At 45.6% G+C, this 23356-nt stretch overlaps 1 protein-coding gene across 4 annotated transcripts in view; it reads left to right on the top strand.

Moving 5' to 3' along the window:
• The window catches only part of ASAP2 (ArfGAP with SH3 domain, ankyrin repeat and PH domain 2), a 161752-nt gene that overhangs the window by 74809 nt on the left and 63587 nt on the right, over positions 1 to 23356 (top strand). For all 4 annotated transcript variants that reach the window (XM_036881890.2, XM_036881889.2, XM_036881887.2 and 1 more), the window contains exon 3: positions 8689 to 8834. In XM_036881890.2, coding sequence (XP_036737785.2) covers positions 8689 to 8834 — 146 coding nt within the window. The remainder of the gene's footprint in view (positions 1 to 8688; positions 8835 to 23356) is intronic.

Here is a 23356-nt window from a genome sequence, read left to right as displayed (position 1 = left end):
AAAATAGAGGAATACCGTATCTGTGGTCAAAAGGAACAGATTGTAACAAATGATGGTGAAAAAAAGCCCTTTTGTATTGATGTTCATAAACTTGAGAGTGGGGACATAATAGTAATAAAAGTCTGACACTTGCAAAGTATTTGTTACAGGCAGGCATTGTGCTAATAAGTACTTTAATAAATGTAATCCTACAACAGCTCTCTGAGTTAGATCCATCAGTGGCTCATTTACAGATAAGGTCCCTGAGGTGCAGAGTAGCAACTTACCCCGGGTCATAGCAACTAGAGGAGCTGAGACTAAAACCCAGATCTGCTTTGCTGTCTCTCCTATGACCCCTGCACTGCCCTGCCTGGTGCACAGCAGGGTGAGAGTGAGGGTACACAGTGGAGAAAAGCCAAGCATAATGCTGTGGGAAAGGTTCTAGGTAATGTCTGGCTGAGCCACAGCGATCCTTATGGGGCGAAAGCTCCAGGTGGGTTTGATCCCAATATCAGTACCAGCCTGTAAATGAGAAGTGTGCTGGAAGGTGAGTCACAGGTGACCCTAGGGAAGTATACAGCACTCCTAAAATAGAAGGTAGCTGTCTCACTAATTGAATTACAAGAGCAACATTTTAAGGGGAACCTCACAATCTTGGAGCTGAAAACCTCATTGTAGGACACTGGAAGGACCTGGAACTTCTTACATCTAAGGACTTCCTCTGTGGTAAGGAAGTGAGACACATTATCTCTTCCTCTCTGGGAGTTTCATGGGGGCAGGTTTAGATCCAAACATGAGGGAGAAGTTAGCTGGCTGAGCAGGCTCAGTGGTGAGCTGGTCTGGTCATTGGAAGGGTTCCAGCAGAGTGTTGGCGGCCCTCTGTCTCTAAGGAAGTTGGAGGTGGAGACGTGGACTGTCGAGACCCTGAGATGTCTTCCAGTTCCAAGCTCTGAGATTCTAGTTGTCTCTTCTCCGCTGGTTGAGAATAATGACTGGAATTTAGGTGGGTTACTTGTGGAGTCTGGTCAATAATGATCAACATATTAATGGGAAGATAACTAATCTGAAGGAGCACTAAGGTTTGTGCCTTCAGGTACTAAGTATTAACATGACTCATGCTTAGGGTTGTTATGTTTATTTGGTAGGGAACTTGGGCTCATCTAGGCTAGGGCTTAAGGGGTCCATGTATCCCAAAAATTGTATGAAAATTATGTAAATATACCTTTTCCTGGAGAGAGAATCCGAAACATTTTCTGATTTTTACCTTTTCCTGGAGAGAGAATCTGAAACGTTTTCTGATTTTTTATTGGTGTCTCTGGTAAACAAAAGATTAAGGAACCACTAATCAAGCCAAAAGCCCCTGGTTTACAGATGTGGATACTGTCACAGAGTGGATGGACTCTTTGCCTTACTTATTATGAAACACTGACTACATTATTTAGCAAATATCTGATCCTGTTTCCTCATCTGTAGAATCCCACATAGCAGTTGTAGAGATGAAAGATTATATATATAGGTGTGTATATATGTATATAAAATCTCACCTGCCTGAATGATAGCTATTGTTATGTGAGGTTCTGGAGACCATAGATTTTCCAGGGGCTACTTGTCCTTGAGGGATGGAGCCTCTGGGGACTTTATCACACCACCAAAATCATTTCCTTCCCAGGTCTGCTGTGCTCTCCATGGAACTGGGGGGAGGCATCTGGTAAGCTTCTGTAAGTCATGGGAATTGTATCCCTTAGGTAATAGAAGGTAAAAACAAAGCGGAAAAATGCTGAAAGCAGTGTGCAATGGTAAAATGCACATTGTGTAATGTGGCTGATCAAATTGTTTTGTCAGCAAAAGGCATCTATGTAATTGGATGTGACGTTCTAAGAGCTGGTGGTCCACATTCAACAAACGTTCCTTCACCTCCCTGCTGTGTGTGCAGACACCTGGGGATTCTGGGCTAAGGGAAGATACTGCCAGTTCTTTGGCACAACCTCAGTCTCCTCCAATTTGGTCTTGGGCAGAGCTTAAATGGAACAGGGCTCTTCGGCAAAGGAGAGTCTGGGGTGAGGCCGGTAGCTGCAGCTCAGCTTTAGTCTCCTGTTCTGGACTCTGAAGGAGGAAACTCCTGTTGGCCCTGCCTCCTCTGAGAAGCCTTCCCATCACCAGCTCCAGGAAGATTTACTCTTTCCCCACTACACGGCTGTCTTGCTACCTCCTGTCATGTACCACAATGATCGTTACTGCATGTCTGTCTTTGTCTTGCTGAGTTGTGTGTTGATAGGTACCAAGCTTTATTCATCTTAGTCCCCTCTGAATTTAGCTTCCTTAAATTTAGGTCTTATCATGTACTTTACAACCTTTGGGGGACCCTCCATTCCTGGGATGAAAACCTACATCTGTCCTGCCCGCCTCTCCAGCCTCGTTGTCCACTGCCTCTCCCCAGCGCTGGCCTTACCAGTGTCCAAATCCCACCAGTGTCATTCTCTTTCTAGCCTCTGTCTTTGGACTGAGTCTGTTGTCTGGAGAGTCTCCGTCTCCTGTTGGAGGCCTGCTCCTTGAGGGCCTTTGTGCTCATTAGTGCCTGCTGCACTTCAGGCTTTCAACATGACTGGATTTCACCTGTTAGCACCCAGGAACCCTGACTGATAGGGTAATCAGGAAATACAGAATGGGTGAATCAAAGTGCATGTTGATGTGTTCTTTGCTCAGAGTGATCTGGAGTGATAGGAGGGACCGCCATAAACAAAGACGTCATCTAGTAGACCATTCTCAATTCTTCACCTCTCCCTTGGCTTCCAAACACACTACTGTGAGCAGTAGGAGTTTAATGTAGAAGTAATTGGGGCTCTGTAGTTATTCACACAGACTTGGAACTGTCATTGTGTTGTCATTAAAAAAGGGCAGGATCAAAGAATATGAGGTGATCACATACAAGTCTTTTTACTTTAATAGCCAACCCATAGCTTTGTCTTCATTAATGGTTGCTGCCTCTGCTAGGAATATACGCAGACTGGAGGGGACTGTGGCTTCCATAAGGTCAAAGGGAATGCCCAGTAAATGAAAATGAGCTTTGAGTGAAGTTTAAGTAGAAAGGAGCCCAATGTATTGGAGAAAGTGGAGGAAATGGCAGGTGATCAAGCCCGTAGAGAGGGGCTACCTTCTGTCTGCGTGGCCTGCATGTGGGCTCAGAGGGATTGTGAGGTAGAAACCCTCTGGCCTTGGGTCTTCATCGGGATGATGTCTGAGGGCCGTCTGCATCACATCAGCTTGTCCAGGAGGCAACATCATTCAGCGGTGTGGCTGACACTGCAGATGTCTGTCTGTCTTTTTTATGTTGGAAATTCAGAAAAGTGATCAAGTCATAGCCCAGCCAGATTCCATTCCATGTAGCAGGGAAGGCCAGGGCGTGCTCCTAGTCAGAGGCCAGCCCCCACTGACCACAGCCTCGCCCTTCGGAACTGCGGCCCTGGCGAGGTGTTTCTGTTCCCTCATCTGGGAACAGAAGAGGAATACATAGGAAACACTATACTGAGCTGTACTAAGCCACAATTTACTGAGCGCTTGCTGTCTTTATCCCCCACTGTTAACATTATGATGTATTTTTCTTGAAGCCTCTTCTCTACATTTTATTTATTATTAAACTGACTAAAATATACAATTTTGTGTCCTTTGTTACCCTGACCATATTCCTGATACTTGATTTTAAAAGCCAATGTAATATTCTACTTGGTTGATAGGCTGTTTGTTTCCATATTGTTGGAGCTTTATACACTTATATGAGTTCCACTTTTTATAAATTGCTCTGTACCCATATCTCTGATCACCTTGATGATTTCCCTAGGATAGCTTTCTAGAAGTGGGATTTTGGGATGACAAAAATGTTTTTAAGACTTGATACAGATTACCAAATTGTGAACTGAAAGATTTTTAACTGGGATGACTCTAGAAATAAAGTTCTAAAAATGGTTTTCTCCCATGGGATGATCACAGGGTAGAGATCCTGTTAAGAAATGGGGATTATCTTTTACTTTAAGAAATTGGTTTCCCATGACCTTGCATGCCATGAGTTAGATCTGAAACCAGGTGAATCATACGACTGACAGCTGAGGGGAAGTGGTCTCCTCCACACTGAGTTGTACAGATTATCCTGACATGAAAACTGTGGCTCACACGTGAATATCAATCACCATGCCCTCCAGGAGGGTCTTTGTGAAGCTGCTACTACAGAGAACACGTATGTCTCTTTTAAGTGCATCCTTGGCAGAGCTGTCTGTGTGGACGGTCGGTGTGTGCAGTGCCCTTGGATGAGCGCTTCAGCCTGGCCCCCACGCGGCCAGCAGTCCAGCCAGGCCCTGGGGGCTGGAGGGTCCTAGTCAGGCGAGCACTGAAGCTGAGTCTGGGCAGCCGAGGCCACCCTGCCCCCATTTTTCTCTGGTTATGGCGCTTGGTGTTTGGGTTACCGTGCATGTGCTTGGCTGGAGGATTGTAACATATTTGTGGTGGCCCAGAATAGTGACTGTGTGATAAAAAAATGGTTCCCAGTGTAGTTGGAAGAATATGGGAGGGCCAGAAAACCCGAGCTCTCATTCCTGCTGTGCTGCAAACAAGCTGTGTGAGCGTGAGCAGCCTCTTTGAGCTTTGGTTTCTTGCCCCTTTATGTCGATGCCAGCTCCCATGCTCACACTGGTCTCTGGGTCTCACCCTGCACACTGTCACACCCTGTTGCAGGACCGGAAGGAATGAGCACAGTGTGCAAGGGGGAAGTAAACTAAAGGTGATCCATTAGCGAATTGGCTGTGGGACCCTCCCATGTTGGCAGCGCTGGGTCGGTGGCTTCTTTCCTCGCTGTGTGTGGTCTGTTGAGTAGGAGTAAGGGGTCTGCCTTTTGTCCTGTTTGGATTCAGCAATTTTTGCTTGAATTATAGGCACTGGGCCTTCTCCTTGATAACAGTGTTTTGTTTTTTTTTTTAAATAAAATCAAGCGAACTAAAAAAAAGCAGTGAAACTCAGTCTTTACCTCTAAACTCAGTACGTGTGCATGCTTTCTGGCTTCACAGTAGATTTCTCTGTGAGAGTCTCTCATTTCCTCCCTCCAAATGGATTGGTGGGAAGTGTGACTTTGTGCATTGGGTATGGGAAATAGAGGGCTGCTGGGTTAGAATTGAGAAGAAATAGGGTCTTATCTTGCCATGTTCTCAGTGATGTGGATTCTTATTTTCCTAATAAGTCCCTCCCACATGGCAAATTCTTAAATCTGGATCATTAATAAGAACCAGAGTTTAAGATATATTTGAACAAGGGAGAGGTAAGAGAAGGAGCTCTTTTTAGAAAAACAGCTTTCACTGCTTCTGTAAATAAAAACTGATAGACCCGATTTGAGTTCTTTCCAGAAACTTTATTCCCAAGTTAATTTATTTTAGGTTCCTATTATAAGTCTGTTTTTGGAAAAAGAAAAATAAAGGCACTCAACTATTTTCTGTTCTCTATAAGGAAACTCTCAAACTTGGGGTAATGTGGAGGTGCAGGTCAGTTTGTTAGTATGTGTTTATGGAGGGTTTACTGTTCTTACAGTCGGCACCGTGCTGGGCAGTGCCAGGAGGCACAGAGGTACAGGACTCTGGTCTTCAGCAAGAAGCTTCCAGTTTGTTCATAAGAAGAGAAATTCATGTTAAAAACTCCAACTAGATCAGCATGAAGAGATTCCCACTGATCTAAGTTGGGACAGTTTGAGCATCAGAAAATAATGAGTGCAGTGGATCAGAACACTTTAAATGCCAACACATTAGATGAAAAAGAAGAGGAAAAGGAGCCAAAAACATATCAATCACCACTGAGGTTGCTGGAATCGACACATTATTTTGAAGATTTTTAAGGGAAGAATACTTTAAAAAATGTAAGCTGCACCAGGTGGTCAATTGAGAAGCCCAGAGGAGGGATGATAGACAGTTTGTTCATTACTTATTGGTGCTGGAATGTGAAGCCTTGATGGCAGTTCCCTCTGTGCTGGGTGGTTGACTGCCAGGGAAGAACAGTCAGCTCACTCTCTCCCACAGGTGCCCGAGGGCTGTGGGGGAGCCTGTATAGTGAACAGAGGGTGTATTTGACCCTGTCCCTCCTCTTACCAGCTGTGTAAATCATGTAACTTGGGCAAATCATGTACCTCTGAGCTCAGCTTTATTCACAACATCATAGGAATGGTAATAACACCTCGTAGTGTCAGGGTAAATGGAACAAAAGGCCCCGGTAGTGTTTACTAAGAGCGAATTCCTCCCATCTCCTTTGGGTGTCAGTGCAGCAGGGAGGGTCCAGACACCATTTAAACAGCACCATGTGGCTCCCAGGTGACTTTGGTTTCTACATTCCAATTGCTGTCACCCAATGGAGTGTCTGCTTGTGGCTGTCCTCTGCCTGCGGCTGTTGCTTCCTTCTAAAACCAGGCTGGAATTGCTCAGTTCTCCACCACAAATTTTGAAATAGTTACAAAGTAGCCTGTGGTTTGAAAGGAACTGCCCTTCATTGTTAACCACTTGTGCTAGAATTATAACTAGAAGCAAAATAGAAGGCATAACTGATCCATCTCTGAAATGGAATTTTAAAAATCTAAAATTTAGGGACTTGGTTTTGGCAAGGTAAGCTATTTTTAGCAATGAAACGAACATCTGTGTAGCAGAGTACACGAATGGACTTTGAGATCAGAAAGTTGGGTTTGAACCCCAGGTTTGAACTGCCACTTTCTGGCCCTTTTTCCTAGGATAAGTTACTTGATCTCATTATGAGAAATAACAAACATCTTACAAAGTTGTGAAGTATAGAAAAAACTATTAGTCATTTGTGCTCAGTATGAATAACCTCCGTCCCTGCTGCTGCTAACCACTGACAGTTGCCGATGCGTGTGTGCTGAGTGTGATGGAACCACATGTCCCTACCTGATTCCCCATCTAGCAAGTACCTCATGGCAGGCCTTTAACATTCAGTGTTAAAGAGACAGTAGCCCCACTGAGTCAGTGGCTTGTCACGGTCTTACATATTTACTGGGAGGAAGAGGACTACAACCCAGATCTTCCAAGGGCTCTGACCACTCTGCCTACCACACCTTCTTCAGTCTCTGTGTGTATGTGTGTTTGTGTCTCACTCGTTTGCTGAGCACGTTCCCAGAAATACGTTTATCTAGAACTCTCAGTTCCTTTACTAGAATGTAAAAAGAAAAAGGGCTTGAACAGTGGAATTACTTTTCTCTTGTGTTGAGATTCACTTAGGAAACCCCTTATGCATCCAGATGGGCTTTGGGATCAGGAAGTTGGGTTTGAACCTCAGTCAGCTTTCTGCCAGGGGCAGAACACCTCCCTGGTAGGATGTGTGGGCACACAGTTCATGGATCGTGAGGATCTGGTGCAGGGCCAGGGGCTGCCCACCACAAACAAATGTTCCCCTCCTTTGCCCCAGTTGTCAGCATTGGCTGACAGTCATTTTATTACCCTGAGGAATAATTTGGTGGAGTTCACATACAAGTTAGGCTGATGTCTGCCTCCCCTGTTGTGCCTATAATGGTTGTTAGATTTCTAATTGAAATGATGAAAAAGTAGAAATCAGGTGGTTCCATGTAAACAGAGGTTGTTTTATTATAGACTAGCTAGATTCATTTAAGAAGTCTGACCTAGAAGTGAGGGAATTATATTCACATTAATTTGCCAGAATTACTTGTGGCTCCTACCCCACCCCCATTTCTGAATCTGCCAACCCCATTTCTGAGGTCTGATATGGGAACTCTGACTTCTATGGTCTGATAAAAATTCATACCTGATTTTAATGTCCCATCAGGGGTTGGGAACAACTGAGCTGGAGACCCAGAATCCAGGTTTTCAGTCTTTAATGTGCTGCTTTGAGGCCTCATGATAGTAAAATGCCATCAGATAGATTACCAGGGCTTGCTCTATTGTTCAGACTACATGTGTGTTGTTTTATATCTCAGGCACAAAGATGAATAAGACTTAGTCCCTATCCCATAAACACTTCTACCATATTGGAGAACACATTTACCAGACAATTTCAGTGTAACATGCCAAGTGCAAGGACAGGAAGGTAGCAAAGCCAGATGCCTGGCACACAGGGCAGAGTCATGGCAGGCTTCCCGAAGAAAGGATGAGTCTGTGGGGTACACACGAGTCAGGGAGGGCTGGGCCCCTGGGCAGAGAATGTGTCATGAGTAGAGTAGGAAGGCACTCAACTTAACTTAACCGTTGCTGCCCTAGCTGTGCTCCAAGGACCACAACTTTTCCTGTGTTAAAAGGAGAAGCTGTGGTGTGTGGCTCTGGATTAGAATCATGTGCTTTACACTAGAGACAACAGGCATTACTTGATGGTTCTGTAGGCGAGGTCTGAGTCTGTTGACTTGCATGGTGGCTCCTCCATCATGTAAGCCAAGGGTGGGTCCTAGGAGGTGGGGAAAGCATTGGGGTTCCCTTGCAGTCTCATTTGATGGGCTGGAGACTATAGCAGTTCTGTGAGCCTCTTTCCCTCCTGGTCCTCAAGCTTGTTCTTTGTGATCAGCACAACAAGGTGTTACTGGGACAGCAAAGTTGTTTCTGGACTTGGTGGAGCTTGCCTTTTCTCAGGTCTGCTAATCGTGTTCGATTTTATTTACAACTAGGAAGAACCTGGTGGGGACAGGGGATGACGAGGTTGATACATTAACTGTGTCTCACATTGCAATTGTAGCTCATGTGGAAAATGAAGAGCAGTACACACAAGCTCTGGAGAAGTTTGGTGGCAACTGTGTGTGCAGAGATGACCCGGATTTAGGAAGTGCGTTCCTGAAGTTCTCAGTGTTTACAAAGGAGTTGACAGCACTTTTTAAAAACCTGGTGAGTGTCATGCATATGCAGTTACTGGGTGACATATAAAATGCCTGTGATTACTTTGGTTGGAAAGGTAGCTAAATAGAGGATAATAAACGTTTGTTTGATAAGCTGGGCATACATTTCATAGCTCATGAGATAACTGAAGAAATTATATTTCTTATACACATTAGGTCACTTTGGAATAAATTTTAGAACTGTAATTTTACTCTAATAAGACCTTCTAAATTAAATTCAATGCAGTGTTTTATTTTACAATTTTATTTATTTATTTATTAAGGTGTTATTGATATAACACTCTTATGAAAGTTTCACATGAAAAAACAATGTGGTTACTACATTCACCCATATTATCGCGTCCCCTCATACCCCATTGCAGTCACTGCCCATCAGTATAATAAGATAGATGCCACAGAGTCACTATTTGCCTTCTCTGTGCTACACTGTCTTCCCCATGATCCCCCCTGACACCATGTGAGCCAATCATAATACCCCTCAATCCCCTTCTCCCTTCCTCCCCCACCCGCTCTCCCCCACTCCTCCCCTTTGATAACCGCTGGTCCCTTCTTTGAGTCTGTGAGTCCGTTGCTGTTTTGTTCCTTCAGTTTTGCTTCGTTGTTATACTCCACATATGAGTGAAATCATTTGATACTTGTCTTTTTCTGCCTGGCTTATTTCACTGAGCATAATACCCTCCAACTCCATCCATGTTGTTGCAAATGGTAGGATTTGTTTCTTTCTTATGGCTGAATAGTATTCCATTGAGTATATGTACCACATCTTTCAATGCAGTGTTTTAAATGTGCACAGCTATGGGACAAAATGGATAAATGCATTCACCTTAAGGGTCTCTGACTTCAACTTTTAATAGTTTCTAAACTGCGTGTAGAATAGTCTGTTTCTGGTAATTATAGTATGCATTTAAACTTACACTACTTAATAAATGTTTCGGGCCTGTCTTACACAGCAGCAAGTAACCTATAATCAAAGCACAGAAAATGAATACTTAAAGGCCTTCTGTGCTCCCAAATACAGAGCCTAAAAAAAGTCTAGCTTTTTAAGAGTGGAGTTGGTTCTTCTTGCCTGTGGTAGGTGCTGGGTGATGTGGAGTGAATGGAGCTCTTTCTTGCACTCAGCAGTTCTGTGTCACCCTCGTGGAGACAGACTGAAGTAGTGGGCAGCCTGAGGGGGTGCGTGCAGCCCTGCCAGGTGGCTCTTCCACAGACGAGAGCACACTGGGATGGTCCCAGCTTCTCGTTCCTGTTTTTCTCCCGCTAGCTTCTCCTAAGAGTCATGGATGACCCACCAAGAATCCATTGATGCTTTCTACGCAGGTCACAAACTACAGTGTCTTTCTCATTTCTCCTGTCAGCAAGCTCATAACGCATGATAAAATAGCTCATTATTCTTGAAATGGTGATGATGGCGGGTTTGTAAGTCTGGCCTTGGAAGGGCAGAAACAAGGGACATGATGTGTGAGTAACAGGGAGGGGAAGACCCAGATCACTGAGGCTCTTGGTTATAAATCTTTGCTTATAAAATATTTCAGTTGGAAATGGTAAAAATAAAAAGCCATTGCTACGTTTTAAGTTTTTTACTTGGGTTAATTTGGAATCTCTTGGGATTTTATCGAGTTGGTTACCTGCTTATCAAGTACTTTTCTAAGTAGTGCCCCGGATGAGCTGGCAGCGAACACACTGAACAGTGCAGCCTGGCCCTATGAGCCCCAGTCCCAACACCCACACACATGCTTTCTAGGGTCTCACCACTGAGTCAGATAAGAACCCTTTTTTTTTAACTGGAGAAATGAATGGTCCCAGGGAAGAGTTATGTAGATTCTAGTGAAAGGCAGCTCACCCTGATCCCCAGGTCCTGGCTGCAGAAGCCCTTCTGTGCACGCAGAGCTGCAGCCCACTCTTCAGGAAGAGTGAATGGCTTCCAGAATGAGAGCAGCCAAAACAAACAGAAAAGAACTCGGAGAAAACAGAAGCAATGCAAAGAGCAGAAGAAAACTTTAAAGAAACTGTATTTCAATTCCAAAATCAGAATAGACACTATCTGGAAAGGACGAATGGGTGTAGCTTGTTGGTAAAGAAAGGCAGGGAGATGATTAATGTAAGAAAATAGAAAATTAGAAGTGCAGTGAGAAGGTTAGAGTAGAAGGAATCTCTCAGAAAATAGCTTAAGAAACAAAAGTGGGAAATTAATAAAAAACAAGACCAGGATTAATCCTCAAGGTCCAATATCCAACTGACAGGCATTTCAGAAAGAATAGGCAGGCCGAGAGGAGGACGTCAGGAATGCAATAGTTCAGCGACGGTAGGAGAGGATAGGCGTCTCCAGATTGAAGGGTTGTTGAGCACCCGGTACAGTAAGGGAAAGGGCCCCCACAAGGCCTCGCCATGTGAAATTGCAGAAGATCTTAAATGCTTCCAGGAAGCATGCAGAGAGTTAAGAATCACAATGGCCTTGATGTCTCAACAGTAGCACTGGAACCTTTAAGGCACAGAGTAATGCCATTAACCCCTGAGGAACATAATTCCAACCTGGAATTATATGCAGCCCGCTGAGCATCAGAGTACAATTTGAGATATTTTCAGACATGAGAGGCTAAAAATGTTTAGCTCCCATGCATCATTTCTCTGAAACTCCTAAAGGATGTCCTTTAGCAAAATGAAGAGGGAAGCCAAGAAAGGGGAAGCTGTGTGAGTCAGGAAACAGGATCCAAGCGGAAGGAAAGCAGTGAAAGGGAGCCCGGAAAGATGTCTGAGGGAAGCCCCAGCAGTGACCGAGCAGAAGGTGGAGGGAATAGCCGGTCCAGAACACCAGCAGTGCGAGAAACCAAGGCAGAGGGACTCCCACGCCATGAGCTCTTTTGTGTTCATTCAGCTGATCCCTAGACCTGGGTTTTCTCAGCTATAAAATGGAGATAATAACACCATACCTGGTTTTGTATGTAGAATATAGCCAGTTGCTTTACACATCTTAACTTAATTCTTATATATGTATATATCGATCCCATAACGTGAGTCAGTTATCCCAACCTGATTGATTAGAATTAAGGCTCCACATGATTTAAATCTCATTCTTGGGACAGCTCCAAGTTCTTGACAGTTTTTAGTGTGCGCCTCTAGGTGGAGAACGGCCCACCTCCGCACTCCACATGGCAGAACCCTGAACAAACTAGCTTGTACTCAGTTATCAACATGAGTTGCTGCATGGTTAAACAAAAGCAGCCCCTTCTTTTCTTGATTTTCTACAAAACAGAAAGCAGGGCAGGGCCTGTGACTGGTTCCTTGCCCACCACCCCACAGCTCTGCCACTTTGAGCACTTCAGACACTCCTGCAAGGCCTCGTTGCTCCCATCTTTCTGCAGCGAGTATTTGTCAGCAGCCATCTTTAATGAGCACCGTGGTACAGTCTGCACTGGGCTGGGCATTAGGGATATACTAGGTTGTACTAGTTCATGTCACCCTCCTAACGGCTGTGCAGGATGCTTGTATAACCTTCATCTAATCTGGCACACACACAGTAAGTAACTGACCAGGTCCTAGGCTGGCAAGGGACAAAGTTGGGATTCAAATCCAGGTCTTCACACTCCAAACCCGTGCTGTTTCCACTGTGGCATTAAAGGAGTTGAAGCTTCTTGTAAACTCCTCGGGAAAGGAGACTGAACAGGAGGGAGGGCAGTGGCACGAGGAGTCTGCTGGCCCCAGTCTCCTCCCCTGAAAACTGGATGTGCCTCCAAGGCCAGCATCAAGGTGAAAGGAGTAAGTGGGAAGGGTTTTTTATAAATTAAAACTTAGCACACGGGCCACACTTTATTGTTGTGATGATGCGTTCACTTACTGAAGTCCAGGCAATAACAGCTTTAAGTCTGTGGGCATTCCTTTAATTTTGGCTTTTGTTTTATGGATTTAGGATTGTTGATCATGTTCCCTGACAAAAGTCAGAGGGATACATGTGCCCAAATTCACATTCACCAGGCCTGGTTTTCCAAGCCAGTGCCAGTGTTGGAGCTGCCTAGCCATTGGAGCGCCAAGTGGCCGCTTCTCAGAAGCTGTTGCTGAGTGAGCTGATTATAGGGGAATTCTCCTTTTTTGGTATTTTGTATACCATTCTCATTCCTATTTTTGGTCACATGTGTCCTGTCTCTTCTTTTTAAAGCCTTACTTTTGCTTTCCCTCAGACATTTGAAGCACATGCCTGTTCTTTGTGACTATGAGTCTCTGTTCTACCCCTTGTCCAGAAGGGAGACTAATTACTATCTACCTGCTTTGCAGCATGAAAGAATGTTTATAAAGCAGTTGGAACATCTCCAAAGAAAAGCCAACTTAATATAAAGTGAGATTTTGTTACTAATGGGTGAGAATCTCACCTTCAGAGAGTCTGTGAATTTTCTCTGCGGTTATGCCAGGTAAAGGGAAAAACAAGGAAGCCGTAGAAATGTAACCTGTGAAATTTTAAACTGGTTGTAAAGTCAGCCCTGTTTCTTAGGTTTTTTCCGCTAAGCAGATGGATGTGAGAATCCTGGAGAGATTTTCTCCAAGGGCTACTTCTGTCCTGAGAAGTGGCTTTTTAATGAACAGCTGCACTGAAGGACAGATTTATGAAAGGCCAGTTACACACATGTAGTCTCTGCCTGTGATTTCAGAGAGCTCATCATGAGATACTTGCTCTCAGCCCACAGAAACTGCTCTGGGTGAAAGCAGGGGCCAGCAGATGCTAAGTCAGGAGGGAGGACTGGGAGCAGCCAGGGGCCAAGAAATTTCACCCTGCTCACATCGAAAGAGGAACCTGTGAGTTCCCTGTCCAACTTGCATATAAGTCATGCGTCATTTTTTACACAAATGATCAGAGTTAGAAGATGTAGCCACAGAATAAAGAGCCGGTCAAGCTCTGTGGGGGCGCATGGTAGCTTGTGGCTTTGTCGTTCTGATGTGTGCAGTGCCTGGCAGAGAGGTGTCCCCACCTGCTGCATGGGTGCTAGGACAGCAGCGCTCCCCACGCCTTCAGTCTCAGGGAGATGTGAGCTGACTGCGATCAGTGATGCTCATCGCCCAGTGTATAGAGCTTCCTGCCGGAGGGCTTCACCGCAGGACTTCCAAACATTTTCTTCTCTTTTAACTTCTTCTATTAAAAATGTCATATACTAAAAATGTCTTACATTCTTTCTTATTAAATGATTAAGTTATTAAATTGTTAAATGATAATAATTTCATCTTTTTGGGAGGAAGACTTACCATTGTTTTCAGCATGAATCAGTGAACTGTGCTAGAATCTAGAGAAACCTCATGTGGCTTGTACCTGATTGCTGGGAGTATTTGCCCCTAGATTGGTGCCAGACTATGGACTTCCCATTTCCAACATCAGATTTTTAGTATTCTGACTCTTTTCCCTGCTAATTGCCATTTTTTACTGCTACCAAGGCCTGTCTGCAGCGTTTCTTGTCCCACTCTCTACTGTGAGCTAGAAAACTGGCTGACTTGGCTTCTAGACTTGTATGCAAAGCAGGATTCTGTAAGCTTTGAGGGAGGTTGGCTTGAGAAGGCTTGAGAGAAGGCCAGGGCTTCTCTAGGCGAACAGAGTTCATAGACAGACTAGCTGATAGTTACATTGGACACTTAGAAAACTTTGCCAGATCTTTAACTGGCCTACTAAACAGTTGGAAAGTCTTTGTCTTGGACTGTCAAGGCTTGAGCACTGTAAGCTTACTATGGTCACAATCCCTGACTGAAACCAAAAGTGCAGCCTTAGTTTGACCAAAAGAACAAAAGCACTAAGCCAGTGTCAGAGCCTACAGTTTGACTGTAGTGCAGCCATCCCACATGTGCAAACTGTACTTGAATACTATTTCCTTTTCTCTTGGAAAGATGGTGCTACCTCATCATAACACCCACAGTGCCTTGACTTCTAGAGGTCAAAGACAGTGGGAAAAGACAGGGGATGTGGGGGCCAGGATACGAAGAAGGCCTTGAGGCAGGAGGAGAGCCCAGCTGAGGAGGGTGGCAGCCTGCTGGGTGCCTGCTGCTCTGGTGCTGTTTGGGGCAGTAAGAGCTAATAACTCCTGTTTAGCCAGACACATGGACACTTTTATTAGAATGCAGTGCTGTGATGGCCACTGTATAAACGCCATGGAGCCAGGGGTGCAGCCCTGAAAGGTGGAGCAGTGAGTTCCAGCCCCACCCTTAGGTCCCTGGGTCCTTGGGAACCTGGGGTAGAGGCAGAGCAGAGGAGCCCCATGGGCTATCAGAAAGCATCCTCAGGTCCTTCTGCGCACAGGCTTGATTGCAAGGTTTATAGACAAGTGTGCTGCACTTCTAACTACTAGTCACATGTATAACCCAAGCTCTTCAGAAGATAATGATTTGAAAGCATTAATGAACTTAAAATAGGATTTGTTTTCTTATGTTATTGTGTACTTGCTCAATTGCTGCCTATTAAAAGACAACTGCCACAATGTAGGGGACCTTAAACATAAAAGAAAATCTTTTGAAAAATCTAAAAGACAATGTGTGGGCAGGCAGGAGTGGAGAATGTGAATGAAGGTTGGGGCTGCCGAGGAGCAGGAAGAGAATCCTGGTGAGTGACTTGGCTTCGGTAGTCAGGAGACCATAGTGACCTTCCCTGACTCTGCCATAAAGGCAGGAGACAAGTTGGGGTAGCATGAGAAGAAAGATCAGGTGGAGGAGGAGCAACAGCAGGTGTTTACTGATCTTGGGGAGCTTGATGACAGAAGGAGAAAGTGACAAAGGAGCAGTGCTGGTGGCTGGGAGAGGTTGGCGGTCTGAAGAGGGGCTATAAGCTGTGAAGGCTGTATGCATATTCATGTTTGAGAAGCATTGAGCAGAGGTTCTCAAAGTGCAGTGCCAGTATCACCTGGAACTTGTTAGAAAAGAAATCACAGGCCCACACCCTGCCTACTACATTGTGGTTCTCTAACTTCAGAGCATCAGCAGCATCTACAGGGTTGTTACCACACTCTTTGGGTGCTGTTCCAGAGCTTTGGGCCCATTTGTATTTCTTAATATGTTCCCCAGCAATGCTGATCTTGCTGGTCAGGAGCCAGCCTCCCTAGAGGGCAGCTGGTGAATGCTTCTGGGTGTGACCCCTCGGGACTGAACCTCAGGTGCCTGGGTTTAGGAGAGGCCAGCAAATATTTTCCAGCCTTGAATTCTTGGAGGTAATAAATTTGAAAAGATGCTTTCATGTTTCATGGCCTGAGCAAATATTTTCACATGTTGTGGGTTTTAGGAGAAGTTGTGGATTGCACAAGTCCCAGGTCTTCTTCCAAGCCACCCCTCTGCCTCTCAGAGTTGCTGTAGTGGGTTTTCAGCAAGGTTTGTAGACAGGCTGGAGTGTGCAGTTTCACCTTTGGTAGAAGAGGGCAAAAGGTCACTACTTTCTCTCCACTTAGAACCTGCCTGAAAGACCAGAGCAGTGTGACCAGCAGAGACGCAGCATTGAAGGCAGAAACCAGGTCAGCTGTCGCCTCTTCTGGTGTAAAGCTGCCAACATGGTTTCGATCTCCCCATTTGTGTCATAACGGGGGTGGGTTCCACCTCCCTTTGTAATTCAGCCATCAGAGTGGCTCTGCTGCCAGAGGCGAGGATTGGGAGCATGTGTCCGTGGGGCCCTGTGTGAGCGCGAGGCACACTGCACACATGCAGACCGCGCGGGAAGAAGCCTGTGCACCCTGGGATGAAAGTGACCCACGGGGCTCTCCTTTGTAGTCTCCTCGCACTTACCTGCGGGCTGCTTTGTGTAAGGAGGGCTGGGGGGAACTGCTGGAAGGAGGCCTTGCTCAGTCTCTCCTGCTCTGGCCTTGCCCTCCCATGCGAGGCTGAGCTCTAAATCCTGTTGCCTCTGATAGTGAAGTGATGGTAGAGCTCTGACTTTAGTGTCTCAGCTCAGCTCTGTGTGATTTGGGGGCAACATGGGTGGCAAAGTCCTCTCTTTGTTTTCCCTATCTGTAAAATGGGGATAACACCCCCTTCTCAGTGTGGTTGTAACGCATATTAAATGAGATTAATGGCAGTACACTGGAGTGATTTCTTTAAGCTGTTGTACCTAGTACCTTCTGCTTCTCTGAAAGCTTTTCTGCTTGGGTGCTCATTCGTTTAAATAAGCAGCCTTTGGAAAAAACCTAGAAAACTGTTCTTTGAACCTTCCAGGCACATGCCTGGCCCACAGCTTTTGTGTTAGGAATTCCCTCTGTTGAGGATGTTCTTCCACCAGATTTCCACATGGCTCTGCTTTGCTTCCCTCATCTGCTCAGATGTCACCTTTTATAAAGGCCTTCCTGGCCACTATTTGAGAGCCCTATCCCATCACAGCAGCTTTATGGGTAAGATTTGTAGTTGCCCCCAAACTGGAAACAACTCAGACTCTGTCAACAGAGCTAAACAGATAGGACAGGATGTCAACAGGATAAGCATATAGCAGTATAGCCAGACAGTGGAATACTGCTCAGCAGGAAAAAGGGATGGGTTCGCCATGCAGCACCATGGATGGACTCAGAGTAAGTGTGCTCAGTCTCAAAAAAGAATGTGAGAGTCCCTGTATATACAATTCTAGGACATTCTGTGGTGACAAAGCAGATCACTGGTTGCCTGGAGATTGAGGGTCAGGAGCTGGGAGACGGGAATTACAAAAGGGACACGAGGAAACTTTTGGGGGTAGCAGATATGTTCACTCTCTGGATGTTGGCAACAGTTTTGTGGTTGCATATGTCAATTTACCAAATTGTACGCTTTAAATGTGTACAGTTTGCTGTATATCAGTTACACCTCAATAAAGCTGCTTTGTTTTTCCCTAGGCCATTGGTCCGAAGCATTGCTGTCCAATAGGACTTTTTGCATTGATGGAAATCATCTATATCTGCTCTATCCAAAATAATAAGACCCTAGCCACTTGTGGCTACTGAGTATTTGAAATATGGCTAGTGCAACCGATGAACTCAGTTTTTAACTTGATTTAACTTTAATCCATTTCAGTTTGCATGAGCACATCGGACAGCACAGGTGTGTGGCCTGCCCTACCCCATGGCACTCCCTGCGCCACCTGCCTACTCCTGGGTTCAGGCTCTGGCCCCTGGAACTAGCTCTAAGCTGCCTGCGGTGACGGCTGTTCCTTGCGGATGTGTCCTTGCTGATGCCTCTGCTCAGCGTGCCCCTAACTGAAGCTTGAGGTCTGAGGTCTTTGCCACCCTCCCTTCTGGCAAGGAGGTGCTGCTGCAGCCTGTGCCAAGGCAAATCGATGGTTTTCCCTTCTTTGAAGCCTTAGTTTTACCTGTTTGACTCTGATTGAGCAGCATTTGCCCAAACCAAAAACAAAAGGAAAACAGATCTCGGAGTATGGTCTTCTCTCCTCTCAGGTTTCTCATAAATTAGGCATACTAAAATGAACTCATATGACACAGATAAGTTTCAGTTAGATTCTTTGGCTGTGTTTATATGGCAATAAATTGGTCTTTTAAAGAAGACCAGTTTGATTATCCCCAAAGAGAGTTGGACTCTATTAGGGATTTTGGAGGAAGACCCTGTTCTTTTCTAGATTCATGAAACTGGGAACAGTCTGCTTACTGACTTCTTTGTTTTCATTCTCTCTTCTCATTGCTGATCCTTAAAAACAGAGAGCTACAGTGTGAGAATCCTGTCTGGGTTCAGGCTTCTAGTTGGATCCCCCTGGGCAAGATCATTTGGCCCAGCCAGTTTACCCCTTGCCCACGTCAGGGAGAAGGCAGCACTGTGGTTCCTGAGGCAGGGCAGCATGGGGAACCAAGGTTGACGCTTTGGCTGGATAAGCAGGGGTGGTAACTAGGGAATGGAGCTAAAGAAGCAGGTGAGACAGGGCCCTGTGAGCCGAGGAAGGGTGGGGAAAGGCAGGAAGGTTTCAGAGAATGTGGAGGTGACAAAGCTAGAGTCAAGGAATTTTTAAACCAAAAAATAAGTAATAATTAGGAAGAAGAGAGTGGAAAGCTGGCTGTATCTCCTCCAATCCACACCCCATCTCCTTGTCTGTGTTTGCCAGTCAGCTGTGGCCTTAGCCTGCCAAGGTTGTTCTTGGTCTCTGGTGGCCCGTCCATTTGCCCCACCAATTGAATCATTTTATTTCTCCTGAGCGGTCACAGACCTGTGGCTGCATATTGGCTCATCTTACCAGGCACATCCAGGTGAACCCAGGAAAAGGGAAGACAGGAAGAGAGGGAGAAGGGAGGCTTGTTACTTTAAATATTGCCTGTTTTATGTTATTATATAGTTAATATCAGTGATAAAAATTAATACTTTGTATTCAAATCATGCTTGGTATTTCCAAAAGCAGTTTTATATATATACTGTACTTGTTAAAAGTCAGAACATAAAAGAAAATATTCTGGTTGGGTTACCCAGACAACTTAATTCTTCCCACAGATCATACAAATTATGTTATGAGTCAAGGCTGGGTGTGCGTGGTCCTGGCTGTGGTTCTGATCCCTCTCAGGTAGAGCAGAGGCTGGTGCAGTCAGCAGGGGACCCGAGGCTCTGGGGCTGCCCCAGCACCCACAGTCAGAGGACGAGTCAGAGCCCAGCCTTCAAGCTGCAAGCACTCCTGCCGAGAGAACATCCGGGCCCCAGCACACGTGGCAGACAAGGGAGCACTCATTTCCTGGGCTGCTCACCCTGAGTCAGGGTGCCTAATGCCTACGGGCTACATCTGTCAGCACCGTAAATGTGGGGCGCAGGCAGAGGCTAGTGTCCAGGAGTATGGACACTTTATCAGTGAGTCCATTGATGAGTACTCTGTTTATATTTCAACAGTTTCTTTAAAAAAATTACTTTGAGGTATATTTTCTGTATCATAAAATTCACCCATTTCAAGTATACAAGTCCATGATTACTAGTAACTTTACAAAGTGGTCCCGTCATCACCATAAAGCAGTTTGAGGGTGTTTTCTTCCCCCCAATAAGGTCTGATTGCCACCCCGAGCCCCAGGTGACCACTAATCTACTTTGTCTCTTCTGTAATAATTTAGTTAATTATGTTCTGATTAGAGAAGTAATAATTTCTAATTTTAGATCATATGAATAACTCCAGAAAGAAAAATCACCTAGAATGAAGGCCAGAACCCCCTTGTCTGACCCAGCATCCAGCTTCCCTTAATGGCCCCGTCTTCCCAGCCCCTCTGCTCTCTTGGCCAACACAGTGGCACCCGTGTGCCTGTGTCCACATCTCCACATGGTTCCTAAGCCTGAGACACCCTCCTCCCCATCTTGTAAGGCAGGTCTCTCTACCTTTTGAAGGTGCATCTCACATAACCCCCGATGAGCAAAGAATTCCCAGTGTCCAGACTGATAGCAGTTTGCTCTTCTCAGAAATTCCATGGTGTTTTATTTCAGGCTTTTAGAGTTCATGTGGCTGTTTATTTACTTAAGTGTGGGCTGTATCTCCCCTATTAAACAGAGAATTCGTGAGGACTGGGGTTCTGTCTAATTGGTCCTTGTCTCCTTCCACTGTGTCTCTTCCGCTCCACTTCCTGTCACTCCCTAAGGCCCACTGAGCCTCCTTTTTTGTGCTCATCACCATTGTAACTGCTGCTTAGTGTCATGTTCACTGCTGGGCTGTGGGCCCTGTCCCTGGTATCAAACAAAGGGAAGCTGGCCAAGTGTGCTTGGGCGTCCATAAGTTGTCACTTCTCCACTTCAGTACCTTACTCTGGCTACCAAAGCTTAGTTGACCTTTTCTGACCCCAATACCTGTCATGAGTGCCTAAGTTCTAATTTGAATTAAATAACAAATAGTTTTAAAGTAGATACAGTAACCAAATTCTCTCTAAAGTTCTTTTCCCCTACTTTTCCCGTATGACTGTGCATGCACTCTTACTTACATACACCTTGCATAAAAAGTTTACTAGACTTCTCCCTGAAACACAGTTTAAACTGCAAGCACCTTGTTCTTTTTCCTCCCTGCCCGCCATGTGACTAAGCTGCTCTGATGCCTGTGGCTCAGCCTGCCACCCTGAGCAGCTCACCTCCCCCACCTTGGGCTACTTCTGCTTCCTCTTTCCTGCTGTGCCTTGTCCAAGGTGGTGCCGTTGGCTCCTCTCCTGGCAATGTTCAGGACCTAACTGCCTGTGCCTCTGACTTTAGCCATGGCTGTGTGATCATGTGCAGGAACTGGCAGTGGTCTCAGGGCTCAGTAACTGGGACAGTCCCCTTCCTCCCAAGCCCAGGTCAGCCTGCCTGACGCCTCAAGGCCTAAGTGTCTCTCCACAAGGAGCCACTGGTACCTATACAGAGTAAAATGTGCTGCATGTGTTTTAAAAAATTTTTTTGTTTAATTCTTGGTGTATATATATTTATTCTTCCCTGAGATGGCAAGCATCATGTTTTGATTTTCATTGTAGCCAGCTTGTTGCTATCTACAAAATAGGTACTTGGTAAATAAATGATGAATGAATTACTGAATTCACACTTGCATTGGCTATATATGTTTGGTTTCAATGTATTAATGTATATCTAGATTCTGTTTCTCATGTATTAGATGCTCATAAAATACTTAAGTATGTTGATTTATTGGGCCAATGCTTATTGAGTGTTTGTTCTGGGTGAGGTTCTCAGCTGGGTGCTATGGAGAATGTAAAAATGAGTACACTTGAAGCCACCCTTTAGATTTATGGTGTGAGATTGATAAGTGAATGCAGAGTAGAACCTCAAGGGCCTTGGGAAATTTTTAAAAAAGGAAATATTCTAGGCTTTGGGGAAGGAGGGGTTACTTCCTGCTGGGAGGTAGAGGGGTTGATGGAGAAGATGCATCTGCCTCAGTCTTGATGGATGGGACGGCGCTGGACAGTGGGAAATGGGGAAGGCACTTCAGGACACATCGAGCACAAGCAGAGAACCAGATAAGCAGAGAATGGCAAAGACTTCCATTTGGTTGGATGTGAAGGTGAAAAGTGGCAAATGAGGTTGGATTGTGGAGGGTGTCAAATGCAGGAGGAAGTTTCGTTCTTTATTAGGGACATGATGCCAAATAAATCTCATGGGACTGCAAAGGAGGGGTTAGGCAGGCAGAGACTGGGTTGGAGGCTGGCTTCAGAGGAAGCAGCTGCCTCAGTCCAGAAAGGAGCAGAGAGGCCAGCTGCAGGACGGGGCAGCGAGGAGGGCCAGGGGCAATTTGTAGATGAGCAGCTACAGAAGCAATACGGAAAGGAGGAGAGATGTCTCCTAGGAGCAGAGCCAGCGGGGAGGACAGTAAGGGGCTGTGTCACAGGAGTAAAGAGCCCCGAGGAAGCAGGGTAGCTGTGGGGTGGCTTGGGCACACATAGCTGCCAGCAGGTGTCCTGGCAGGTGGGTGGAAACGGGGCAGCCCTGCCCAACTCACTTGTGTTCATCCCTACCTGAGTTTACCATGGAAACCCAGGTGTGCTCACTGTCATACTCTCATCAGCACAGCTTGTTTGTCACTATTACTTTCCATAGGACCTTGCCCTGACCTCAGCTTTTCAGTGTTAAAAATTTGACTCTTCAGGCTGGTCCTAGCCAGTCATAGCTGATTACCTTGTACCTTGGAGGACTGCCAGGTGTGTGACAAATGTTGAGTGGTGTAAGTCTAGGACAGAAGTTACCCAAAAAAAGCATTTCTGAAATGACAGTCATTAACTGATCACTTATTTGGCAGGATAGATGGTGCAGACATTACTACACAGCTTACCAATATTTTTCCAGTTAATTTCTTTCCCCATTTTGAAATTCAACATACTGGATAGTGTATAGAAATCAGGTGTCATATTGCCTTAAAAATTTTGCCTATAGTTGGTCTTCTATTCAAGGTAATTTTATTCAACTAAAATTTTCCTTTGCCCAGTTATGAGAATGAACGCATAAGGTTCCAAAGCCCTTCCTCTCGTCTTCCTCCTTTTCCAGGCCTGTAATCTCAGTGTGTGTGAACCGAAGTGACACATGCCACAAGGCCCCAGCGATGCCAGCTGGCAGTTGTGTTGCAAGGGAGTGGTCTGAGCCTGCACAGAAGAGAAAGTAGTTCTTCAGCTTATTTTCTTGTTGGAGAGGGACTCCTGAAGCATTCCCAGCACGGGGAGCCTGTGCCTGAAGCTCCTCCTGCCTGAAGCTTTGTGTCTTAGTTTGCTCCCGTGAGCTGCCGGCAGGGACGGCTTGCTCTCTGCGAGTGTGCTGTGTGTCAGGAGGGCCTGATTCCACTCAGTGTAGTCCATGGTGACAACTTGCTAAGCCACCGTCTCCTGCCTTTTGCTTCAGGAAAAAGAACCATGATCTCAAGACTGCTTGTCCCTCCTTTTCTAATTTGTCTGCTGTCACCAGCAGCATGCACACACACTGGCCTTTTTTCTCCTTCTCTCTCAACCTTCACTCATACACGTTCATAGGAGACAGAAGCCCCCACTGCTCTTGTTTTCCTTGGTTTCCTGTTGGGGGTTGTGAGAGGGAGACAAGAATCTGTGGATCCCAGGAACTGAGCAAAAGCCCAGTCCCAAGGCATCCTGATGGAATCCTGAATGAGAGCAGGAAGTGGGT

This window comes from Manis pentadactyla, chromosome 2 (genome assembly GCF_030020395.1).
Source record: "Manis pentadactyla isolate mManPen7 chromosome 2, mManPen7.hap1, whole genome shotgun sequence".
In the NCBI taxonomy this organism is placed as follows: domain Eukaryota; kingdom Metazoa; phylum Chordata; class Mammalia; order Pholidota; family Manidae; genus Manis; species Manis pentadactyla.
This window is presented reverse-complemented; position numbering and strand designations above follow the sequence as displayed.